This window comes from Gallus gallus, chromosome 4 (genome assembly GCF_016699485.2).
Source record: "Gallus gallus isolate bGalGal1 chromosome 4, bGalGal1.mat.broiler.GRCg7b, whole genome shotgun sequence".
Lineage (NCBI taxonomy): Eukaryota > Metazoa > Chordata > Aves > Galliformes > Phasianidae > Gallus > Gallus gallus.
In genome coordinates, this window is record NC_052535.1 from 5,084,513 (window position 1) to 5,107,450 (window position 22,938).

At 57.8% G+C, this 22,938-nt stretch overlaps 3 protein-coding genes across 14 annotated transcripts; 2 read left to right on the forward strand and 1 right to left on the reverse strand.

Annotated features, from left to right (window-relative positions):
* Positions 1 to 48: 48 nt before the first annotated feature.
* Positions 49 to 8,855, reverse strand: ARL13A (ADP ribosylation factor like GTPase 13A). Of its 5 annotated transcripts, XM_040700087.2 has the most exons (7): positions 7,990 to 8,855; positions 7,213 to 7,283; positions 6,665 to 6,914; positions 6,453 to 6,558; positions 6,209 to 6,366; positions 5,323 to 6,127; positions 49 to 5,071 (listed from the first exon to the last, which is right to left on the reverse strand). In XM_040700087.2, exons 1-6 carry the CDS (start codon positions 8,046 to 8,048, stop codon positions 5,614 to 5,616), a joined length of 1,158 nt encoding a protein of 385 aa, XP_040556021.1. In that variant the 5' UTR covers positions 8,049 to 8,855; the 3' UTR covers positions 49 to 5,071; positions 5,323 to 5,613. The 5 variants fall into 5 exon arrangements, with proteins under 5 accessions (XP_040556021.1, XP_040556019.1, XP_040556020.1 ...); XM_040700085.1 differs by having other exon boundaries at positions 6,665 to 7,283; positions 7,990 to 8,057; XM_040700086.2 differs by lacking the exon at positions 7,990 to 8,855 and having other exon boundaries at positions 5,323 to 5,955; positions 6,034 to 6,127; positions 6,665 to 7,949.
* Positions 8,856 to 9,003: 148 nt separating this feature from the next.
* Positions 9,004 to 17,481, forward strand: XKRX (XK related, X-linked). Of its 6 annotated transcripts, none has more exons than XM_004940698.4 (5): positions 9,004 to 9,709; positions 9,941 to 10,040; positions 13,858 to 14,194; positions 15,640 to 15,899; positions 16,444 to 17,481. In XM_004940698.4, the coding sequence occupies exons 1-5, from the start codon at positions 9,515 to 9,517 to the stop codon at positions 17,184 to 17,186; spliced, it is 1,635 nt and encodes a 544-aa protein (XP_004940755.2). In that variant the 5' UTR covers positions 9,004 to 9,514; the 3' UTR covers positions 17,187 to 17,481. The 6 variants fall into 6 exon arrangements, with proteins under 6 accessions (XP_004940755.2, XP_004940756.1, XP_046797014.1 ...); XM_004940699.5 differs by having other exon boundaries at positions 9,589 to 9,857; XM_046941058.1 differs by having other exon boundaries at positions 9,589 to 9,709; positions 11,194 to 14,194.
* Positions 17,482 to 18,464: 983 nt separating this feature from the next.
* NOX1 (NADPH oxidase 1) lies at positions 18,465 to 22,880 on the forward strand. Of its 3 annotated transcripts, NM_001101830.3 has the most exons (13): positions 18,465 to 18,547; positions 19,514 to 19,609; positions 19,918 to 20,028; positions 20,114 to 20,198; positions 20,276 to 20,421; positions 20,496 to 20,677; positions 20,824 to 20,962; positions 21,067 to 21,159; positions 21,267 to 21,502; positions 21,582 to 21,744; positions 21,889 to 22,035; positions 22,112 to 22,236; positions 22,318 to 22,880. In NM_001101830.3, the coding sequence occupies exons 1-13, from the start codon at positions 18,503 to 18,505 to the stop codon at positions 22,442 to 22,444; spliced, it is 1,695 nt and encodes a 564-aa protein (NP_001095300.2). In that variant the 5' UTR covers positions 18,465 to 18,502; the 3' UTR covers positions 22,445 to 22,880. The 3 variants fall into 3 exon arrangements, with proteins under 3 accessions (NP_001095300.2, XP_015133758.1, XP_040554762.1); XM_015278272.3 differs by having other exon boundaries at positions 18,465 to 19,609; XM_040698828.2 differs by lacking the exon at positions 19,514 to 19,609.
* The last annotated feature ends 58 nt before the right edge of the window (positions 22,881 to 22,938 follow it).

Consider the following 22,938-nt stretch of genomic DNA (forward strand, 5'->3'; position numbering starts at 1 on the left):
AGGCACCTTTCCATTACCCCGGGTGCAGCTGCGCTGTTACCTTCCACACAAAAGCACAACCACAACAAAGGAAACAAGAAAACAATGCGAGGCTGATTAAAAGAAAAAAAAAACAAGCACACAACACTGTAAATAACGAATGGGAATTGTTAAACACCTTAATGTAACACCTAAGCAGCTCTGAAGCTCCCTCCTGCTGCTCCACATGGAGGGCTCCCACCGCCCCACAGAGCCGTACCACACGGTGGGCTCCAGGCCGGGCTGTGCCAACAGAAAACAGAGGTTGTTGCACCCCAATGTGCCTGCAGTGGGTGCTGAGCACATCAAGCGATGCCTTTGGGACCAGTGAAACTGCTGTCTCAGCGCGGCCGTCCCCACACAGAGGAAGCAAAACATCCCGCCAGGCTTTCCCACGTCATGAAGCTGCCTGCGGGATGCAGCGCCCGTGCCGGCAGCCCGTGCCACCCGGCGGGCCCTGTCCGAAGGGGTTCCCGTTTAAGCACGCTGCCCTCGCACCCTCCGAGGGGCGGCCGGCCCTCCTTGCTGCTCCCGGTGCTCGTTTCTTTGCAAACGTCCTTTGCTTCTTCTGCCACCGCGCGGCCGTGCAGGGGATGAGCCGCCTTCGGGAAAGGAGCCATGGGTTCCTCACACGTCCAGACTGCGGTACGGATTTTATACCCGTGGAGCACGAAGCCAGTGGAGATGCACTGCTCAGCTTCTCTGCAAAGCCCATCCCACCTCCTGATGGCTGTTGATGCAAATTAACCTTTAACGCTGGGATAGCCTGCAGGCTATTTTGTGGCCAACCGCCACAGCACCTGCCGGCTCTCAAAGCCATTCTTTCTGCCCTGAGACCTATTGAGGTCCTCTCCCATCCGGGAAAGACATCATGAAAAGTTCACCTGGAGAGTGGCAGGGAGTGCTTTGGGGAGCAGGGCTGCCATGGGCTGGGCTTTCTGCAGCCTTCCTGGAAAAGGGGAAGGAAGCAGCCAGTTCAGTCTGCTGTACTGAGTTGACTCAGCAGCAGTTACATGCTGCAGTGTCAGTTGAGCAAGGAGATCTACACACGCATTTTTTCCTCCCCCTCCCTTCTCTCAAAGTCCATTTCAAATCAATTCATCACTCCACCAGCAGCTTTCCCTGCCAGAACACAGAGTTCAGGTGCTGGTAGCTGCAAGCCTGTGCAGCAGTAGTGTCTTGCAAACTATGAAGCCTGGCAAAGTAAACAAATGAAAACACTGAAGGCCTGCAAAAAAAATCAGCCCCAAAACCTCAGCTGTGCTGCACACAGAAGATGGGCTGGAAAGCCTTAGAGCACAGTTGGGGCAGCAAGAATTATCTACGTCATCAGGTGTAGGACAGGGGTTTAGCAAGCCGCTGGCACGGATCCATCTGTGCTGAAATATAAATGCAGTTTCATAAGGTGTAAGTTCTTCCACAGACAAAACGTGAGCCCTGGTTGCTGCAGAAGACTAAAATGAAGAACTTTGGTTAATGAATTAGCTCTTGATCTCATATCCAGCAGTATCCTATAGCTAAAGCCCTTTAATACATGGATAGGCTTCCTCAAGAGACACTTTCCTCTTAGACTGAAATAACATATTCAAACACTCAGTGACTTACAGTGATAATTTATGAAGTAGAATGACTACGAGTTTTAGTTAGCAGAATTTCCTTTGTTGGAAGAAAAAAGGCAAGAAAAGCTTTTTATTAGAGGAAAAACCATGGAGTCTATTTGGTGCGTGATGTAACCAATCTGTGCATCTCGGGCTCTTGCACACTCCCTCGTGCCTCAAAACAAATACACCCATTAAATAAATTTGATTGTCTGCTTCCTCCTCCTGCCAGCAGTAACGTCTCCAACAAGGCTCGTTTAACTTAGAAACAGAAAGTTTCCATATTTTCTGGATTTCCAGTCCTCGTTATCTTCCCTTTCCCTGTAAAGATTTAATAGCCCCTTTCATAGCAATCAGGGGAAGCTCAGGGAGTTACTCTCATCTAATTAAATCTGTTTTCGTCCCTAACAATGCTGCAGAGTACATGACAGTAAACAAGCTAACTCTCATTTTTAACGTAACACAACAGAGGATGTACAACCAGCAGCAGAAGCTCTGGCATGGCACTGTGTAAGGCTGTTCGTCACAGCACCACCCACAGCCATTGCGAACCATGGAGGGGATTGATGGGCTCAAATTGATGAGTCTCAGCTCAGGATTCAGAATGAGCTCACAGGAACAGGCCCTGGTAGGCTCACTCAAGGGAAAGGAAGGGATAGAAAGAGAAAAGGAAAGTAGCATTTCCCCGCAGTTCCTTTTTATGACTGAGCCAGAGGCAGCCAGAACAGCAGGCTGGCACCCAGCCCACCTGGCAGTCAGAGGGCAGGAACTCCAAGTGGGAGGAGGTTTACTTCACATACAACTTCTCAAGCCCTAAACCACTCCTACTCTGGGCTTTTATCCACCCAAACACCCATTCTGACATTTCACATCCATTCACCTCACTTGTGTGCATTTAGGTGTATGCACATAGCAAATCACTTTCTTCCACAGAACATCTTGAGGAAAAGCCACATGCCTTACCTGTGTTTGTGATACTTGTAGCCATATCCCAGGGAATTACTAAGCCAAGCAAAACCAGAAAAGCCATCATATAGGGGCTGGTCAAATCTTCATCAGCATAGTTGCCCTAAAGGATTTTCTCTTTTAAGTTATATTCTTATTTTTGACCTTCAGTCCAGCTCAGGAGGAAGGCAGCCATATAGGCAGGGTCTCCACCACCCACCAGCTCCTAGCCTCCATCCCCAGGGAAATCCTCGTGCTTGTCCTCTCTCTGTGCATACCCTACAAGCCATGGCTGGCCATATGCTGAGCATTAAAAGAGTGCTGGTGGGAACAAGCAGCACCTGCAGGCAGCCTGTGAGATGAGATCCCTGACACTGACCTGACAAAGAACTCATTAGCTACAATCAGTCACACTTGCTCGTCTTTGCAACAGTGAAACAGGCTCCAGAATGAGTGGGAGGTTTTCTCACAAATCATCTTCTTGGTTCATTCTTCTGTCACTTGGAGTTAAGGAAGGCCTCTGGATGTGAAAGGTGGAAGCGATGCTGAGACCACTTTGTGTGCTGTTCTGTTTGTATACCCCTGGAAAGGCTCACCTGGGGGAAAAACTACACAATTAAGTTTTTATTTATAAAATGCCATTGCAGATGTACAGCAGGAGAGATTCCCACACATCTCCCTGACGTGGGAGGGCCTCCTGCCCTATCCACACCCGTGGGACAAATCAACTCTCAGTGTTGCCTTCCCCGCAGGCGCTCACTTAAACATCTCATCATCTCCTGGCATGGTACAAACCATCACCAATTGTTGCAAAGCTCAGACAAGGGCAGTCTCTGCTCCTTTGCCTTTCAGCAGGCAGTGCCACTGAGCACACCTTCCAGAGGATCCCTCCCTTTGACATTTATTCAGCTGGTCAGGGGCTGTGACTTGAAAAGGAGGAGGAGAACGATGCAAAAAGCTCTGTGTACCTTTCTGCATGCCTCGCTGCACACTCCTGTTACAGCAGCTGCTTCTCACTTGCTGCTGGAGCAGTTCAGCCCATTACTTGGTGGCTAACTTCTAAAGAAGAGAAAAGTTATATCCTCGGTTAGCACAGGTCAGAATTGTCTGCTGGACTGTGCTCTGCAGCCACTGACACACTGATTCTGGAATACATCCGAGCTGTCGCTACCCATCTCCACACAGATAGCTCCCAAAATGCAAACCCTACAATCAATTGTCCAAATGCTCCTTGCAGTCCATCAGCTTGGAGGCACAGCCACTGGGCAGCTTGTGCCAGCACCCTGCCATCCCTCATTGCACACGTGCCTTGGGTCAGCCCAGCACGCTACTTCCAGCTGGCTCCCGTGGGACGTTTCAGGTAGCTGCCCAGTGACACCAGCTGGGCCAGTTTTGTCTTTGCCCTCTTTTCACTGTCCTAATTCTGGTACACACGGCAGCAGTAGAGGATTTCTTTCTCTTTCAAAAAGCTGCAAATCTTCATACAGAAGGTGGGAGAAGAAAAAAAAAAAAGAAAAAGAAAAAAGGAAAAAAAAAATAAGAAGGAAGAAAAACAGAGAGAAGGAGAGAACAGAAGAGGGTTGTACTGCATTTATTGCTTTATTTCCCTGCACACCCGGGGCAGCAGGGGGAGCTGCCGGCCCTCCCGACCCCCGGCCATCGTCTCCCGAGAGCCCGGCCGGGCAGAGGGACAGGGTTACTGCGAGGGCTGCAAGCACAGACTGGGCCTAACCTGCTGCAATTCATCTCTATAGGCACTGGCAATCGAATCTAATAATTTCACAGCACACCAGCAAGGCAGAGTAGCCAGAGTTGTTCTTTCCCCTTTTTTAGCCCAGCTGAGGGTTTACTGTTTTTTCTTGCCCTGTATGGGATAGGCAGTGCCCATGAATCGGTAACTATGGATGGGTTGTGTTAGATGCAGATGGTTGTGTTGGGATGCAGATGCTGCTCTGTGCCCTGGCTCAGGCTGGAGCTGGGTATGGCTCTGCCCACCTGACCTCACCAGCTGGAAGCTCAACGTGTCCAGGCAGCAGGCAGGGGCTGGATGAGTGGCCGAGTTAGCCCTTGACCCATGAACACAGCTTCAACAGGGTTTATGTCAGTTCAAGAAATGGGCTTTTCCCATGGGATATTTGCTTCGAGCTTCCTCTCTCTTCTACAGACTCAGCAGGGTTCAGGGCAAGTCTTACATAGAATATTAACACAGGGTCAGAAAGTGCCGTCTGTTTCCTTTTCAGGCTGTTTGCAACCTGGCTGCCAAAGAGGCTTTTTACAACGGGACTTCTGGCTCCTGCAGATCCTGATTTTCAAGTCACGCAGAGGACAACAGTGCTGCTGTTCCTGCCCCAGGACTGCCAGCTCTGGCCAAACAGCCCGGGAGCCCTGCACAAGCTGCAGGACCACGCATGCCCTGGGACTCTCCTGTCCTGCTCAGGGGGCGATGGCACATGGCTGCTTTCTCTGCTCCTGCCGCATCTTCAGAGCCAGCATCGCCCGGCGGTACAGGTCTGGGGGAGGAAGGGAAGCAGGCACTAACCCAGGGGCTGAGCCTGGCACTGTGCACTTGGGCTCCCAGGCTGCATCCTACCCAAAGGCAGCAGACACAGCACCCACCTCCCCAGCACTTTGCCCTGCCTGTACCTGTGCCCCCTCACCAGGCATTATATGCCCGAGTGCTTCCAAGCAGCTCAGACCCTGCTGCCAACAGAATGGGACCCCTCGATGCTCCTGGGCAAAGCCAAACCTGGGAAATACCAACCAAAGGTACTTGAGACCTCCTCCTGCTGCTGCTCCACCACAGGCTCCTGCGATTTGATTTTATTCTTGATTTTTTTCTTCTTTTTCTTCTTCATGCCCTGTGCTGGATAGAGAAATACAAAACTTCAGGCATCACCTTTGGGCAAGGGTGCCTGTGTCACCAACCCAGCTGGGAGGACTGCTGCTGGCAGGTCTGCAGCCCTCCATCACCTCTGTGCATCAGGCATGTCTCTCCTCATTCCCATCCAGACTGATGCCACCTGCTCTGAGCTCAGCTGACCTGCAAGCAGAGCTAAGGAAGATCCCAGGGACTGCTGGTCCAGCACAGCACCACGTCTGGGTCCCCACAGCCCCTCTTGGGGTGGCTCTGGGGATCCCGAGGTGCCTGCATGGGTGGTGCCAGAAGCTCCCACAGCCTCCTCTCACCTGAGTGGGGGGCAGCCATCCCAGCAGGCACAGGCTCCTCCTGCCCGACCCTATTGTTGGCCATCAGCCCCCCAGCAGTGCTGCCTCGGACATCAGCCCCTCCTGCTGCTCCTCCCTCTGGTTCTTCAGCTGGGCTCAGTTGCCCTGTGCCCTTCTTCCTCACCTTCACCTTCTTCTTCCTCTTCCCGGGGCCTTTTGCGCTCACCTTCTGGACAGGGGGAACAAGGGGAGAGGTGATGGGAGCTCCTCCATCTTCTGCTCCCTGCTGCGGCTGGGGGAGTCTCACCTGGAGACTGGGGGGGAGAAGGCGGTGGGTGGGCTGGAACTCCTTTATCTTCTCTGCACTGCACGATTCATCTTCCCTTTGGGCCAGGGGGTCCCTGGTGGGGCGAGAGCATAGCTGGGGTTAGAATGAGCCCCATGCAGATAGGAGAATGGCACCCATGGAGCTGCACACCCACCTGCGTGCATGTGGGCGGACGTGGGCTGCTCCAGGTCCAGGGTCAGGTGATGGGGAGCAGGCAGTGGGGAGCTGCAGGGAGTGCTCAGCAGCAGCATGCAGGAGCCAGCGCAGTCCTTGCAGTGTGCTGCGGGCCGGGCCCACGGCTGCACATGGCTCCTGGAGGTGGCAGGGCTCAGTCAGCCCCCTCACAACCCCTGGATGCGCACACAGGGGAAGTGGGCTTGGGGCAGCCCTGCACTCACAATGCGGCAGGGCGAGCGGTTCTCATTGACCAGCCGCTGCAGCGCCAGGCGCTCGATCAGTTCACAAGGCAGCAGGGCAGCTGCTACGTCCTGCTTGTTGGCCAGGCTGGAGCACAGGGAAAGGTAGTCAGTCCTGGAGCCATCTCACTACATGCTCCCCATCGCTGCTGGGGTTCCCACTCCCCCCACAACCCCAAACACTACAGCCTTACAGCAAGAGGGGCTTTCCAGAGACATCGGGGTGACTCAGGATGCGACTCAGAGCCTTGCGGGCCTCCTCCATCCGCGCCAGGTCACTGGAGTCCAACACGAAGAGCAGCCCATCGGCTGCACCATAGTGGCTGCGCCAGGCATTGCGGCAGCGCTGAGCTCCGGGCAGCTCCACCAGCGTCACCTCAAACCTGTTCACCCGCAGGCGGGTCTGGCCGGGCTGTGCTGCAGGCAGCACCTCACTGGCCAGAGCTGTGTGTGGGGAGAGGGATGCAGTGTGAGAGCATCCCTTTCGTGCATACATCCCGCTCCCTGGCCGCGTCCCCCTTCTGACTTGTGGGATCCCCAAGGCACAGCCAGCACTCTGTTCCCCAGAGCAGCAACCTGATTTCTTTACTTCGTGGACCATGACTGGCACAACCCAGCCGAGAGGGCATTGCTGCTGGGATCCCGGGCATAGCATCACGTGCTGCAGCCCACAAGCACACCAGGCACAAGCAAGCACCACGTTCCTCGTGGGACCCTCCCTGCAGAAGGCCATCCTCCCCACCTCTCATGATGTCCATGATGACGGAGCTCTTCCCTGAGTTGTCCAGCCCCAAGACGAGCAGGGTCACCTTCCTGTGGGCAACACCAAGTACCGAGCATCAGGACTCCATCTGAGCCACCGTCCTCAGCCATAATGCTGGCTGCCAGCTCTGGGGCCTCTGGACGAGGGAACAGCTTTATTTTGGCCGGGAGAGTGGCAGGATGATGGCTGGGGAGAGGGTGAGGTCAAAGCTACCAGCACCTGGAGCATCCCGGCACTTTAACAGTAACTGTTTCCTGTCATATGGGGCTGGGCAACGGTACACACAGGGCAAAAACATTGTTACTTATATGGGTGCAGTTAATGATTTTTCTTCGAGCTTTTCCGCATTGTAGCTAAACCAGAGGCAGCAGGGACTTTGTATCAGCTTCTGCCCTGACCCAAGAGATTTTTCCTGCTCCTCAACAGCCATGTTTGGTCTGCAGTAACACACTCCATCTGAGCATTTCCTCTTTGGTTTACATGTCAACAACATGAGTCATTTTCACCTTAAACACAAACAAGAGCCTGCGTGGGCAGTGAGCTCCACCTCCAGCATTGCAGCACCACACTGAAACGGCTGGGATGGGGCCATAAACCCCCACACTGCAAACATCACCCACCTGCAGTGCTCCTCCCAAGGGCATTAAACCCAGCTCCATGGCGCCGTGTCCCTTTGGGGAGCCCTGGTGCCCTGCATATTGGGGAGCCCTGGTGCAGCACCCCGGTGTCCCGCAGCTGAACGCAGCATGGATTTACCTGAAGGGCTCCTGCACGGCCTGCAGCCAGGTCCAGCAGTGTGAGAAGAGGTGGAACATGCTCTGCGCTGTGCTGTGGGCACCTGCAAACCCAGCGGCCCGGCGTGGCCCCGCGCTCTGTCCCCCCACTCACGCCACAAGCTCACTCCCCTTGCATCTCCTTTGCGTAGCACCTGCTTAAACCTAATCTGGATTTACGTGATTTACTCCCTGCAGCCTCCCTAATCCATGCAGGTCAGCCCAGGCTGCTGCTTGCTGCTCCTCTGGAATAGTTCGGAGGCTTCCAGAGCAGAATCAACACACAGCTGGGCAGTGCCTGGTTGGGAGCAGGGAGGTGTGTGTGGGGGGGTGCTCTGAGAAGCACCCTTAATTCTCCTGGAGGTACCAGGTTGCTCTGCACACCCATGGCTGCTCCTGGCCCCGTGGATGCCTGTGCACCTCCATGTGAGTTTGCTGCCTGAAGGAGATGGAGTCTGGGTGAGGATGGCACAGGGCTGGGCAACAGCGACATGGGGAGGGAGAGGACCAAGTTTCAGCTCCCTGATCTGCAGCCCCACAGTGCTTATCTGGCTCCTCACATTTCCTGTTGCTTCCGGCAGCCACAGCTGGTTCTCTGCAGGCAGAGAGAGGCTGTGCAGGAGGGTGTGAGCCATAGCAGCTCAGGGCCGAACATGGGATCCAGAAGGATGAGAACATGAGATCTGCCAAAAGCCATGCCAGGAAGCGTAGGCTGCAGGTGGGATCCATGCTTGATTTCTCAGCACCAGCAGTTATACCAAAGTGAGCTGGGGATTGCAGAGGTGATGCCAAGCATCCCATAGCACTCACACACTGGGGCACTAGCATGGCTTTCCCCATGCAAACCCTGTGATGGGACACAACGCACTGAGACATGAGGGTGGGGCCATGCCTGACCCCAGGTCAATGTCCCGTGTGGGCAGGGAGCTCACATGGTTAATGATTGATGGAGGAAGTTTCTGTAGTCAGACCATGGCCAAGCACAGCCAACTGCAGTATTCAGGGCAATGGTGTGCCTGCACACTCCATCTCTCTGACAGCACCCCAGCCTGGCTGAGGTGAGCAGGTGGCACCCAGGGCTGTCACAAACACCGATTAAATGAGCATTAGAATCTCATTTCTGGCTGCTGGCAAGCAGCTTGCCTCCTGACATTCACACCCTCACTTCCTCGCACGTGTGCTCATCGCCTCCTCCTACATGTGTGAGTGCAGCTCTGACCCACTTCCCAGGGCCAGCAGTGGTTGTGCCTCTGTCCCCTGCTGTCCCCCAGCCTGAGGGTGCTGTGACTGTGTCGGTGGTCCCTCCAGTATCAGAGCCCCCTTCAGGAGCACAACATGGGGAAGCCCTTTGCGGAAGGAGCTGTGCCAATATCACATGGACACATCAGAGGTGGCAACCCCCATTCACCCAAGGCAGACTGTAGGCTACCCCTCCTGATGTGCACGCAAAATGCAGCCCAGGGCCCAGAGAAACCTGTGGGTGCTGGGAGAGGGCCGAGCCCTGAGCAATGGGCGTTCTGCTCCGCCTGGGACGTGGTGCAGCAGTGGCTCAGGTTACAGGGCTGGCATGGTGCCCGCGGCAGGCGGCACAGGGACACACGTGTCCCCTCTCTCTGCACGTCGTACTGCACAGGGACACCCCTCGGCAGTGCCAACAGGGGACCCTTGGGAGCCGTCCGAGTTTCCTTGGTGATTGTTGCCAGGTGAGAAACTCTAAGGCAGGATTTCTTATCTTGGTGGAGAACGGGAGATGTTCCTCACTGGGGCTGTCACTGGACCCAGAGCTGGCTCTGTGCTGGGTCAGACACCTCGCTGAGAGCAGTGACAGCGGTGACAGCGGGGTCCTCAAGGGTAAGCTGTGCAGGGGGTGCTGGGGCTGTGTGGCCTCTGGCATCACTGCCTGGAGGGCAGCACGTGGCGTTGGGCTATTTCAGCCCATTGGAGAGCAGCAGGAAAGGGAAGGAGGTGATACCAGAGAGACCACGGAGAAGCGTGGAGGGACTCGGGCTGCTCTGTCACGGCTTCATGGACCCCGTGAGTATGCACCGAGTGACTGCGGGCACAATGGGACAATGCTGGGACCCTGGGGAGGTGCAGCATGGGGGAGCAGCAGTGACAGTGCTGGGGATGCCGGCACACGGCAAGTGACAGCTTGCAGGGAAAGCACTGGGCGTGCTGATCAGAGCACAGAGCTAGGGTGGCTGTAATAAGGAAATAAGAGCCAGGACCCCAGAGTGCCAGCAGCAATGCCTGCAAGCTGTCCTGCTCTGCTGGGGACCACACTGCCTCAGAGCCTGCCCCAAAGGCACAGCCACCATGCATGGCAGTGACATACGGCCCAGACGAGAGACATGCCGTGCTGCCAGCCCATCGGCCGATGGCAGCAACCCTCTCACAGCAGCGGGCCCACATGCAAAGGCCTGCATCGTCCCTTTAAATCCCGGCACAGCTCTGCTGGCTGACACTAAACCTGATCACACGGGCTTGCAAATCCCAGCAGCTAATTACACCCCAGCGCCCCACAGCCTGGCTGCAGCTGCAGGGTAATTGCTGCCCACGTCAGGAAACCTGTTGTCGGTGAGCCAGGGCCATGCAACGTTTGCTAACAGAGCGTGGCAAGCTGGTGGCTATTTTAGGCAGGGAGGCCATTTTTGTGGAGCACTCTCTCCCCCCCCACCCTCCCCCAAGTGGCACAGCTGAGCCCCACGACAAACACGGAAGAAGGGAGGCTGCTTTCAGAGCAGGGAGATAAGCACCCTTCTGCACTATACAAACAAAAGTGTGCCCCAAACAGGCTGGGTCATGGCGAACGTCAGCCGAATGCTGGCTGTTCTGCTCGGTTTTCTTGTTCCTTCTGCAAGGGGAAGCTGCCAGCTCACTCCTGCACCACTCACAGAGCTGGGCATGCAGATGGGCAGTGCCCTGCGCTGCCCGTGTCCCACTGTGGTTCTACTCAGGGCTGTGGGCGTGGGGAAAAGGAGTTGAGCACGGGGCATCCCTCCTGCCTGCCATGCACCATGTGCCTGCTGGGACCAGGGGAATCACTCAATGAAAAGGAGCTTTAAGTCCCGGTTTACTGTTTCAGCATCACCTGGTGGGACTGCAGCTGGAGGGCTGTGCTTTCAAAATGTGCAATTATCCAAAGCAGGCACTTTCTCATGGAAGCAATGCTCTCTCTGATCTGCAGTGAGGCCGTGTCTGTGCCCGCTCAGCTCCATGCAGTGCCCAGAGCTGCAGTCAGACCCGGGGCAGACGCCAGTTTTCGCCCTGCAGGAGAGTGAGGCTGTGGAAGGAAAAGGAGCAGCAAAAGAGGTTGCATGAAACTGCAAAGCAAATGGAAAGAAAAAAAAAAAAGTTTCCTCAACCAGAAACTATTCCACAGACTGACGAGGCAGAAAAAAAATACAGCTGAGTTACTGAGAACGCACTGCAGAATCCAAACAGTTTAAGATGGGAAAGCAAGTCATTTGCAAAGCTATTTCCAAATTAAGTAAAAAGGTCCTGGCTCTGAAACTCCTCTGAGCCCCGCCAGCTGCTGGCTGTGGTCTCTGTGAGGGCAGGGAGCACATACAGTCTGCTGCTCCTGCTTGCTGCACGTGGCTGGAAGATGTTTGGGAGCTGCATTCAGCACGTGGGGCTGCTGGGATCCACGTACCCAATGCTCTGTGCAGCACTGGATGGGGGTTTGTTCCTTGGAGCAAACTGAGGAGCACTACTGAGGTTGGTGATCCGGAAGGGCAGCGGTGGGGAGCAGCTGTCCTGCTGCTGTGCTCAGGGCCATATTTGGGAATCCAGCAGCTTGGCGTGTCCCAGCTTGGGAAGCAGTGTGTCCCGGGGTCCTAGTGCGATGGCAGAGAGGAGAGGAGAGAAACCACACTGGGAGCATGTGAGCAGCTCTCCTGCATCTGAGTGGGCTCTTTAAGGGCTCCTGCATGCTGTTCCCTACCAGCCCTGGCTTCTTCCTGCTCTCCTTTTGGAGGAGCAAAGCTGCTGGGCAGGCGCGTGTCAGGGAGCTGTGCCTATTTTCAGTGCTGGAGCCCTGCAGGAGGCTGCTCCCACCGCTATCTATAGCCTGGCTGCCACACAAGTGCCCTCCCTCAGCCACGTGCAGGGAGCAGCTGCACAACCCCAAATTTCACACGGCAGGTGGGCACTGTTGCTCCATCCCTGCGTTCACAGCGCGTTGTGGGATTAATAAAATAATGAAATCCAGGATTAAGAACATAATGAGGTTGGGTTGTTCTCCTGGAGAAGGCACTGGAAACAGGAGAGTGACATTCTCACAGACTTGGGGACGTTGCCTTGGGCACCCCTGGGCGGTGAGAGAGGTGGTTGCAGTGGGCAAGGGCAGGGTGCAGCCACAGCACCCCAGTGGCCTGCTCCCAGGGTTGCAGAGGCATTAATGTGGGCGCTGGGAGAGGCAGCAGCAGGTTGCCCTCTGACTGCAGACACGCATCACTTTTATGGTCTGTTTACAGTGCTGAGCTCTGCAGGTAGTGCAGCTCATGGAGTGACTCACGGTGTGCAGCAGCAAACACCCCTCTGCCTCCCCACGTAGAGGTCAGAGAATGGGATAATGATTGGTGTGGGGAGCGCCGTGAGGCTTTGTCCATCCATTCCTCTGATGGTTCCGGTCTCCCAGACGCAGGATTGGCATTCTTGTCTTCTTAAACAATTGCTCTTAAATATTTCATCACGAAACAGGAGAAGACAAAATTAAAAATATGATGACTCCGAGCCCAGGCATTGCTCAGCCAAGGGCTTGGTGACCTGCCAGGCTCCTGGGGGATGCTTTTAATTTGGATAAATGGAAGTTGCATAAATGATTTCAATTGCGCATCGCTCCCACTGCAAGCGCTGAGGTGTGGGCACAGTTGGCAGCGCCGCGTTGCACCATCACTCAATAACCCTGGCAGTGCTCTTGTCTCTGTGGAACCTCTGTCTATGGGGTTTCACACTTTGGGGTGTGCTATGCAGGGGGTTAAGATTAGGGCAGGTGATGGAGACCGCATCCCTGCTGAGGGATGGATACCCAGTGCCTTTTACAAGCCACCGGAGGTTTCCTGGTCTGTCTGAAGTGGGGAGAACTGGCCGACCTCGAGCGCTCTGTGCCTCGTCATGTCTGTCCCAGCCAGCTGCAGTGTGCCCAGATTGAGTAACCTGGCAGGCAGTGCATGCCTGGGGAGCCAGCTTGCGAGCACCAGTGGCTGTCTCTGCTCACGCCATGGTACACAGGGGGTGGGCGGAGCACTGGCCCAGCACTGACCACTCCGTGGCCACCAATGTCAGCTAACCCATCCAGTCTTATGCTTCCCCATCCCTCCGAGCAACACTCTGCTATCCGTAGACTTCACCGCCTCTCACTTGGATGCTTGCAGGAGCCACATCTCCTCCACCATATCCAACCCATGTACGGTCCCTCCCAGCCACCTATGGGGTGCCCTTGGCTGCGGGGCAGGACTGCTCTCCCTCCTGGCACCTCTGCCCTTGGGGACGCCCCATCCCGGGGGCATGGTGGAGGGGGGTGGTTCTGGTCGGGGGGGAGCCAAGATACTCAGAGCACACAGAGGGCTGGTGAGGATGAGGCTGCAGTGGGGGGCAGATTCTCAGAGGTGTACCTGGCAGGGTAACGGGGGGGGTCCCCAGGAGGAGGGTCAGCTACTGGGGAGTGTCCCTCCCCCTCCCCACCGGGGCGGGCCCGGGAGCGCAGCCTGCGCGGCCCGCCCCCCCCCCCCCACGGCTCTCGGTGCACGGCGTGGAGGCAGCTGTCGCCCGTCGCGGCGCCGTGCGGGGTTCGGCGCTCCGCAGCGCCCCGCGCCCCTCCCGCAGCGCTCCTCTCTCTCCGCTGCAGCCCGGGATGGCGGCGCGGCGGGGCTGAGCGGCGCCGGGGCCGCGATGGACGGCCCGGAAGGGGGGCAGCCGCCCGCCGCCGCCCCGTCGAGGGCGAAGCTGCCGCTCGGCATCGTCTTCTCGACGGCGCTGTTCTGCGGGGAGAGCGCGGCGGCCGCCGTCCTCTGCTTCTCCTACAGCCACTCCGACGACCGCTTCTGGCTGGCGCTCACCATCTTCTTCGTGCTTTGCCCCTCCGTCCTGGTGCAGCTCACCCTCATCTTCGTGCACCGCGACCTCAGTCGCGACCGGCCGCTCGTCCTGCTCATGCACCTGCTGCAACTGGGGCCCATCATCAGGTGAGCGCGGCGGGGACACGGCCACGGCTCCGCACGGCACGGCTCCGCACGGCACGGCTCGGTTCCGTTCAGCTCCCCGGCAGGGCTGGGCGGGGCGGAACGCCGAGCACCTCTGTCAAGCAGCGCTGTCCGCAGCGCAGCCCCTGCGCGCCCCGCTCCCCTCCCCGCTGCCTGCAGGACCCCCCCGGGCTCTCTCAGCCTGTTGCGTGCCTGCTGCCAAATGTGCTCTTCACACGGCTGCTTTGTGGAGTCAGCATTCCTCTCGCTGTGGGTTTTGCCATTGCACTGTTGGGGGCTGAGATGCAAATCCTTGCTGGAGTGGCTGAAGGGGTCTGGGGTCCGTGGACGAGGGGTTGTGAGTGCAAGGGAGAGGGGCTGGGGGCTGCCACGCCCCAGCAGGGAGAGGAGGACGAAGGTGGATGTTGCACAAGCCAAAGAGGTGCTGCTCTCACTGCTGGGGAATGCTGCCGTGCCTCCCCGGCTGCTGTCATTGCTGTGCATGGGGGGAACGTCGTGCCGGTCCCACAGCTCACCCAGTGCCTGGCCCAGGGAGCAGCATTGCCCCATCGGATCATGCTGGATTACAGCGGATGGCCCACCACACTGAGGACTGCCACAGCAGCTGCTGGGATGGGGTTTGGTGCTTGCAAGGGCCATGCTGAGCTGCTGGGAAACGCTGAGCCAGCTCTGGGGCTGCAGAGTGAGCTCAGCCTGCTGGGGAAGGCTGGTGGGGCACTGTGCACATCGATTACCTTTGGAGCCGGGTGCTGGGCTAAAATCGCTTTCCAATTAGAGTTTGGAATAGATGGTGAGCACTGACCTGGCAAAAGAATTAGTTCCCAAACCCTCACTCCACTTGGGAGTGAAGCAGAGCAGTGGCTGTTTTCCCCATCAGCGCTCACAGACAATGACCTCCCCCTGGCCCCTGAGTCAGCCCAGCCCACAGGGAACCATGGCTGTGCCTGGTCCATGTGCACTGCTGGTGGGACAGTGAGGCCAGCAGGTCTGGAGAGGCTGGTGGGGATGGAGGGGCAGTATGAAAGCTGCTGTGCTGAGTGGCAACAGGAGGCAGCAAGAGGCAGTGGAGGAGGCCGCCCCCTCTGGAGCTGCAGGGTGCTGAGGGGACGCGCTCAGGAAGCCGTGTTATCTGCTCCATCAGATATCGGCTTCCACCCCACTCTCTGCTTCCTGCTGCTCCTATCAGGGAGGAAGTATAGAAGGCTTTTGTGATCAAACACAACGGCAGAACGTTTCTCATGCTTTTGTGGGGTGCACAACAGAGGGAAAACAGAGCCTGGGGTGCTTACGCCCTTCCTTTAGCTCCCAATGGAGCTATTGCTCTTATACCACCCGCGCTGCACCTCCCTTGCTGCTGGCCTCATGCTGGCCCCAAGCACTGGAATGACTCGGGGCGCATCGGGGTGAGAGTGGCCATGTGCCCACAGGTGCGTGGAGGCCCTGGTGGTGTACTGCTGGTCAGGGCAGGAAGAGGAGCCCTACGTCACCATCACGCGCAAGCGGCGGCTGCGCAAGGGTTATGAAGTGGAGCTGGAGCAGGAGGTGGGCCACTCGGTGCGCCGGCTGGCCACCCACCGCAACGCCTTCAAGCGCATGGCCGTCATCCAGGCCTTCCTGGGCTCCACCCCGCAGCTCACCCTGCAGCTCTACATCAGCATCCTGGAGAAGTATGTCCCCGTTACACGAGGTAAGGGATGGGCCGTGTGCCGGGCACGAAAGCTCTGCCGTGGTTGTGCAGGGCATGGTGGCGTCTCAGGGATGTGGTGGAACCTCGGGGGTTTGGTGGAACCTCAGGGCATGGTGGCATCTTGAGGGCATGGGAGAATCTCCTCAACTGCACGCAGCAGTGGGACTCTACAGATATGCCCCATTTGGCCCTGCCATCCTTGCCCTCCCTGAACGTAGAGTACAACCCATAGAATTTAGGTGCTCACCCATCCCCTGGTTTGCTTTGCCCATGCTTTCCAGCCCGCTGTAAAGCTGCAGAGGGTTGGCAGGAGCTGGCTGGGACTGAGATGCTCCCAGCTCAGGCACTTGCTCCATGGAGCCATGTAACTACATGGTGCCCTGCCCACATAAACGCTGTTCCCATGCATAGGGGCAGCATTTCTTGCTGCTTCACACCCAGGTACAACCCCAGCTGGGAAAAGAGGAAGAGATTGATTAGCAGAGTGAGAAAATCCCTGTGCTGCCCCCAGCACTGTCTGACTCCCTGACATCTCCTCCCACAGCCATCCTCATGGGCATCTGCCTGGTGTCGGTCACCTATGGGGCGCTTGTCTGCAATGTCCTGGCCATCCAGGTCAAGTACGATGACTACAAGGTGCAGCTGCGGCCGCTGGCCTTCCTCTGCATCGTGCTGTGGCGCAGCCTGGAGATCTCCACCCGTGTGGCTGTCCTGGTGCTCTTCAGCACTGTCTTCAAGCACTGGATCATCCCCATCGCCTTGGCCAACCTGCTGGTGGTCTTCTTCCAACCCTGGGTGCAGTTCTGGCGCAGTGGCACGCGGCTGCCTGACAACATTGAGAAGAACTTCAGCCGGGTGGGCACGGTGGTGGTGCTGTTTGCCTTCACCCTTCTCTACGCCAGCATCAACATGTTCTGCTGGTCGGCCGTGCAGCTCAAGTTGGCCGACCGGGACCTCATTGACAAGTCACAGAACTGGGGCCGCTTGGCTGTGTACTACGTGGCCCGGCTGCTGGAGAACACGGCGCTGGTCGTGCTCTGGTACTTCTTCAAGACTGATGTCTATGAGAACATCTGTACATTGCTGCTGGTGGTACAGTTGCTGCTCGGCTACTGCCTGGCCATCTACTTCATGCTCCTCTTCTTCCAGTACCTGCATCCGTGTCGCCAGCTCTTCCGACACAACGTCGCTGATTTCCTGCACTGCGTCTGCTGCCGGCGGTCCCCGGACAGTGCAGAGCTCCTGGAGGCACCGCATGAACCTGGTGTGAGGCACAGCATCGTCTGAAGCACAGCCTGGGAATATGGACAAGGGGCCATGGTGGCATGAGCCATGCTGAGGGCTCCATGATGCCGTGGTGGCTGCAGGTGCTGGTGCCCTGCACTGAGCACTGGTACGGCCCCATGGTGTCCAAGGACAGAGTGTGCCACCTGCCCTGCACACGCGCACGGGGGACCTATGGGGTGTGCAGACCCCATGGGGCACACAGCATTGGGGAGCTTTGTCCCCACCCCGCTGTGACCCCAGGGACGCTGCTCCGGGACTGTTTTGAGCAGTAAAGAAACTTTGCTGTGGCTCTGCATCTGGGTGCTGGGAGGCAGCAGTGACTCACGTGGGTGGGGACTGCCAGGATGGGGCCAAACAGCATGCGTGCGCGCTGCCCACGTAATCTTCACTCGTGCTGCACCTGGGCAGGGGACCAAGTGAGGTCCCCAGAGCCAGGGGCTGCAGTGCAGGCTCAGCAGCACAGCTCAGTCCCTCCCAGCTGCTGCAGGCTTGCACTTGTCCCGCGATGGAGCCGATAAGGGGCAGTGAGGCTGCGGGCCTCTTCCTGCTGCTCCACCAGCACAGCTCTGGCTGTCAGCCGGCGGTGACCCCAGCTGTGGCACAGTGTGATCCTACCCAACCTGTTCCTCTGGCCACCAGGTGCTGGCTGCCATGCTGGCACGCGGTGTGGGTGCTGTGGTGCTGGACATCGCAGTGCTCACGGTCCTGCCGCAGTGTGATCCCCCAGTGGCCATTTCAAGGGCTGTCACTGCTGAGGGTGCTCAGCATCACTGGGTGCACAGCTGGAACACGCTGCCCTGGTGCGCTGAGCCCTGGCTGGCTCCTGGCACAGGCACTGTGGCACCGCTGTGCCCTGGGATGCCTCCCGTCTTCTGCAATTTTTCTTGTGAAAAGTCATCAGGGGAGGCCGGGGAGGACCCCGTTTGCTGAGCAGAACCCTCTGTAGTTCCCTGCCACCAGGAAGTTCCTGCCTTAAAAAAAGCACGTTCTGTCCCCAAATGCTACAGGGGAACGGAGGAGCAGGGCTATGCCCCCATGTCCTCTCCCGCTTTGCCACCACCAGGTGGGATCCCATGGGACCTCTCACAAGGCTCCCCTACACCTCGCCCTGCCATTGGGGCCGCAGCTCCGGGCTCAGCCGGCATTCCTGGAAGGAGCCTTTGAAACCATGCGGCATTTCCTCCAAGACACCATGGGGGAAAGTCCCCGCAGCGCCGTTCCCAGGGCTGGGGCAGTTCCCGGGGCTGCTGCCTCCATAAAACGTGGGCGGGAGGCAGCGGGCAGCATTCACTGCGGGCGGACGGGGACGTCGCAGCATGGGCAACTGGCTGGTCAACCACTGGTTCTCGGCCGCTGTCCTTGTGAGTGCGTGGGGCTCGGGCTGCTGGGGGGCTGGAGGGAAAGTGGGAGCCGTCCTGGCTCTGCCATCCACGGAGGAACAAATAACTCCTCCGTATGAGTGATGGGCATGGCCCTGGGTGGTGGCTGCGGATCCCATGTAAGGACCCCTGGGCGGAAAGGAAAGGTGGGCCCCAGTGCTCAGGGGTTATTTCTGCCTTGACCACCTCCTCCCACTCACAACCTGAATGCCTCAAATCCCCAATCTCCCACAGTGGGGTAGAGAAGCAGTGCACCCCTCCCTGTGGCATCCAAAACCCATGGATGGAGAGTGCAAAACTTGAAACGGACACTGCTCTGCTCTGCTGCTGTGGGCAGAGAGGCTCCCACTCGGGTTTTCCCCTCCCATGGAGCTGCTCAGTGCCGGAGGAGCTGCAGCACCCGCAGAACCGCTGCTACAGCAGCAGGCTGCAACGTCTGGGAAATGGGGGGGGAGGTGGGGGTGGGTGCAGGAAATCGGGATATTTGCATATTCAAAACTGTTAAAGAAAAACTGAACTTGCGGCAGAGTGGGTTCGGGAGCTCTGCAAAAAGTGTGAAATAACGCAGCTCCAGCACCGTGCAGAGTGGTGCAAGGGAGCAGGGCTGTGCTGCAGGGCAGGCAGCTGCATCTCTAGAATTTCCTCCTCCCAGACCTTTACTGCTCGGTGTCTGTCCCAGGCCCTTCCCTTTCTCAGCAGCAGATATTTCCTTTATCATCCTTTCCTCGTTCCTCGTGCATGCAGGAGGATGGGAGTGACAGGACAGTTATTTTGCAACGCTCCTTCCCACCCTTGTTCCCATGTCCCATCTCACCCATGATGCCTCAGGAGTAATGGAGCGGAATTGGATGCGCTGCACTGATGCCCTCTATCTGCGCCAGCAGCCGTGTGCTGCAGGGTGAGAGGTCCAGGTGCTGGAGTTCCTCACAGCCCTTGGTTCCCCCACAGGCGGCCTGGCTGGGCATCAACATCTTCCTCTTCACGTACTACTTTCTGTTCTTCGACCGGGACGAGCGGTACTTCTACACCAGGGCCATCCTCGGGGTAAGGTGCTCCTGGCAGCACCCTGCCTGCCCCGGAGTCCTCCTGGCTGGGCTGGAGCACCCCAGAGCTGTTCCTTGCCCCGTTCTCTTCCAGTTCACCACCGCTCCATCCCAGTCCCTGCCTTGGTCTCTGTTCCCATCCCAGCATCACTCCATACCAATACCCATCCCACAGCCCCAGCCCAGATCACTCGGTCCCCTCTCAGCATTGCTTGGCCCCATCCCCTCCTGGGGTGCTCAGCCTGCAGGCAGCTGCACCTTGTCCCTGGCACAGCGTTACTCACCCCATCCCTGTCTCCATCTCCCCAGTCTGCCTTGGCGTGGGCCCGGGCATCGGCCAAGTGCCTCAACTTCAACAGCATGTTGATCCTGCTGCCCGTCTGCCGCAACCTGCTCTCCTTCTTGCGTGGAAGCTTCTCGGTGAGTGCCCGTGGGCAGCCCCGCAGCATGGCTGTCCCCATCCCTGCTCCTGTCCCCATCCCAACCCTGCCACCTTTCCTCTCAGTGCTGCAGGAGGACGCTGCGCAAGCAGCTTGACCACAACCTCACCTTCCACAAGCTGGTGGCCTACGCGCTGGCCCTGCTCACAGGTAGCACTCTGCTGCTCACCCCGTCCCCGCTGAGCCCTGTGGGGTGACAGCGGGTGACTGCCTGTTCCCCTGCACAGCCGTGCACACCATTGCCCATCTCTTCAACCTGGAGCGCTACAACCACAGCCAGCAGGCCAACGATGGCAGCCTGCATGCTGTCCTTTCCAAGATGCACCTGCAGGACAGCAACAAGTGGCTGAACCCCATCCATTCCAACCAGACGGTGAGTGCGGGTCCACCGCTGCCAGCCCCCTGCCCTGTGCCCACCCTGACCCCGTCCTCCTGCCACCTCTGCAGACCGTCGAGTACGTGGCCTTCACCACCATCCCAGGGCTGACCGGGGTCATCATCACTCTGGCGCTCATCCTCATGGTCACATCCTCCACTGAGTTCATCCGCAGGAACTACTTTGAGGTCTTCTGGTACACACACCACCTCTTCATCATCTACTTCATCGGTCTCGTCATCCACGGTGTTGCGTAAGGCTCCTCTTGAAGGCTCCCAGAGCAGCAGAACAAGGGGCAACGGCCACAAATTGCCATTGTGGTGGCCGTGTCTGCTCCAGGAGGACCTGGATGCGGTCCTCGGATGAGGTGGGCCCCATGCTTACCCTGCCTCCCTGCAGTGGGTTGGTGCGTGGGCAGACGGAGGAGAGCATGAAGGAGGTGCACCCGCAGAGCTGCGCTGAGTTCCTGGTGAACAAATCCAAGGAGTGCAGGCACAAGTGCTGCAAGGAGCCCGAGTTCGGCAGCATCCCCGCAGAGGTAGGGATGGGAGTGGGGCTGCAGGAATCCAGGCTCTTGCATACTCCGTTAGGGGGAGTAGATGGCCTGGGGGTTCCAACCCCATGCTCCCCTCCACCCCACAGTCCTGGAAGTGGGTTCTGGCTCCCGTCATCCTCTACATCTTTGAGAGGATCCTGCGGATCTGGCGCGCGCGGCAGAAGGTGGTCGTCACCAAGGTAGGTGGTGGGGTGGCTGCATGAAGGAGGGCAGGGGCTGCTGCCGTAGCTCCCGCACAGGCAGCAGGGCCATGTGGGGGCACTGAGCCCTGATGCCGGCCTCACAGGTGGTCATGCACCCCGCTAAAGTGCTGGAGCTGCAGATGCAGAAGAAGGGCTTCCGCATGGAAGTGGGGCAGTACATCTTTGTCAACTGCCCTGCTGTTTCCCTGCTGGAGTGGCACCCCTTCACCCTCACCTCAGCACCTGAGGAGGACTTCTTCTCCATCCACATCCGGGCTGCTGGGGACTGGACTGAGCACATCATTGACACCTTCCAGCAGCAGAAGCTGGAGATGCCCAGGTAGCCTGAGGAGCACCCCAATGAAGCACCCTAGGGGTTGAGGAGACCATGCCTCTTACCCAGGTCCTCCCTTGGCCAGGATCAAAGTGGATGGCCCCTTTGGCACGGCCAGCGAAGACGTGTTCCTGTATGAGGTGGCCATGCTGGTGGGAGCAGGCATCGGCGTTACCCCCTTCGCCTCCATCCTGAAGTCCATCTGGTACAGGTTCCAGCAGAATGACCAGACTCTCAAGACCAAGAAGGTACTGGATGTCCCATGGGACCGGCTGGCCCCATACCATGGGTTTCTCCATGTTCAGAAGCACTTGGCTTCCCCATGCTCACTATCACATCCTTTCCCTGCTCCATCTCGAGTAACACTTCTTCCCCACGCCACTGCACCCCAGATCTACTTCTACTGGCTCTGCCGAGACACGGGTGCCTTCACCTGGTTCAATGACCTGCTTGCCTCACTGGAGCAAAAGATGGCTGAGTCTGGCAAGGCAGACTTCCTCACCTACCGGCTCTTCCTCACTGGCTGGGACACCAGCATTGTGAGTTGGCTGCGGGTGGGCACGGCTGCAAGGGGCTGGTGGTGGCCAAGGTCCTCATTCTTCCTGCTCTGCCCAGGCCAACAATGCAGCACTCCACTTTGACACGGTCACGGACACGGTGACGGGCCTGAGGCAAAAAACCATCTTTGGGCGACCCAGGTGGGACACAGAATTCTCAGCAGTGGCCACAGCCCATCCCAGGTGAGATATGGGGGCCTTGGGGTGCCGATACCAGGAGGCATCCCCTGGTCCCTAACACCCACAGCCCCTTGCTGCATGCAGGTCGGTGGTTGGCGTGTTCCTGTGTGGGCCGGAGGCATTGGCAAAGGTCTTGCGGAGATCTTGTCACCAGCACTCCAGCTTGGACCCCAGAAAGGTCAAATTCTACTTCAACAAGGAGAACTTCTAAGCGGGAGCTGGGCTGGGACCACGGGCAGCAGAGAACTGCCAGCCTGCTGCTCTCACTTCTCTTTTTGAAGCAACTCTGCCTGGAGTGAGCATCAGCTGAAAAGCAGGTGCATGAGAACCAGGCAAGACAGAGAGATTGTCCTTCGTAAGGAGAAACTCTGGGTTCACAGACTGCTGCCTCCTTGACCCTACAAAGGGTCCCTGTGAGGGGAAATGAGCCCAGCTCTCAGCACAGCCCCCCATGAGACACACATTGGGATGGCACTGGAGCAGCACGCAGATGCAGACCAGCAGTAGGCAAGGGAAGCCCAGCAGGCTGGGCGAGATGGTGGGGTCAGACGTGGCACCAGGGCACCAAGGGCCAAACACGCCCCTCCAGATTTAAACATCCCTCTCCATAAAACAGTAAATAAAACTTGTTTTTCCTTGCAATAAAAGCCACGGGTAGTGTCTCAATCTGTGCAGGTGTGAAGGAAGCCCACTGTTTGCCCCCCT

Excerpts from the sequence above, each read along its gene's own strand:
- XKRX (XM_025150508.3), top strand. The coding sequence starts at position 13,518 with ATGGTGGAGGGGGGTGGTTCTGGTCGGGGGGGAGCCAAGATACTCAGA. Across the intron at positions 14,195-15,639 it reads CAACTGGGGCCCATCATCAG|GTGCGTGGAGGCCCTGGTGG; the intron begins GTGAGCGCGGCG and ends ATGTGCCCACAG. Across the intron at positions 15,900-16,443 it reads GTATGTCCCCGTTACACGAG|CCATCCTCATGGGCATCTGC; the intron begins GTAAGGGATGGG and ends CTCCTCCCACAG.
- NOX1 (XM_015278272.3), top strand. The coding sequence starts at position 19,427 with ATGCCCTCTATCTGCGCCAGCAGCCGTGTGCTGCAGGGTGAGAGGTCC. Across the intron at positions 20,963-21,066 it reads TCGGCAGCATCCCCGCAGAG|TCCTGGAAGTGGGTTCTGGC; the intron begins GTAGGGATGGGA and ends TCCACCCCACAG. Across the intron at positions 21,160-21,266 it reads AGAAGGTGGTCGTCACCAAG|GTGGTCATGCACCCCGCTAA; the intron begins GTAGGTGGTGGG and ends CCGGCCTCACAG.
- ARL13A (XM_040700085.1), bottom strand. The coding sequence starts at position 7,203 with ATGGCCTTCTGCAGGGAGGGTCCCACGAGGAACGTGGTGCTTGCTTGT. Across the intron at positions 6,367-6,452 it reads ACCGCTCGCCCTGCCGCATT|GAGCCATGTGCAGCCGTGGG; the intron begins GTGAGTGCAGGG and ends TGCCACCTCCAG. Across the intron at positions 6,128-6,208 it reads GTCCGCCCACATGCACGCAG|GGACCCCCTGGCCCAAAGGG; the intron begins GTGGGTGTGCAG and ends TCGCCCCACCAG.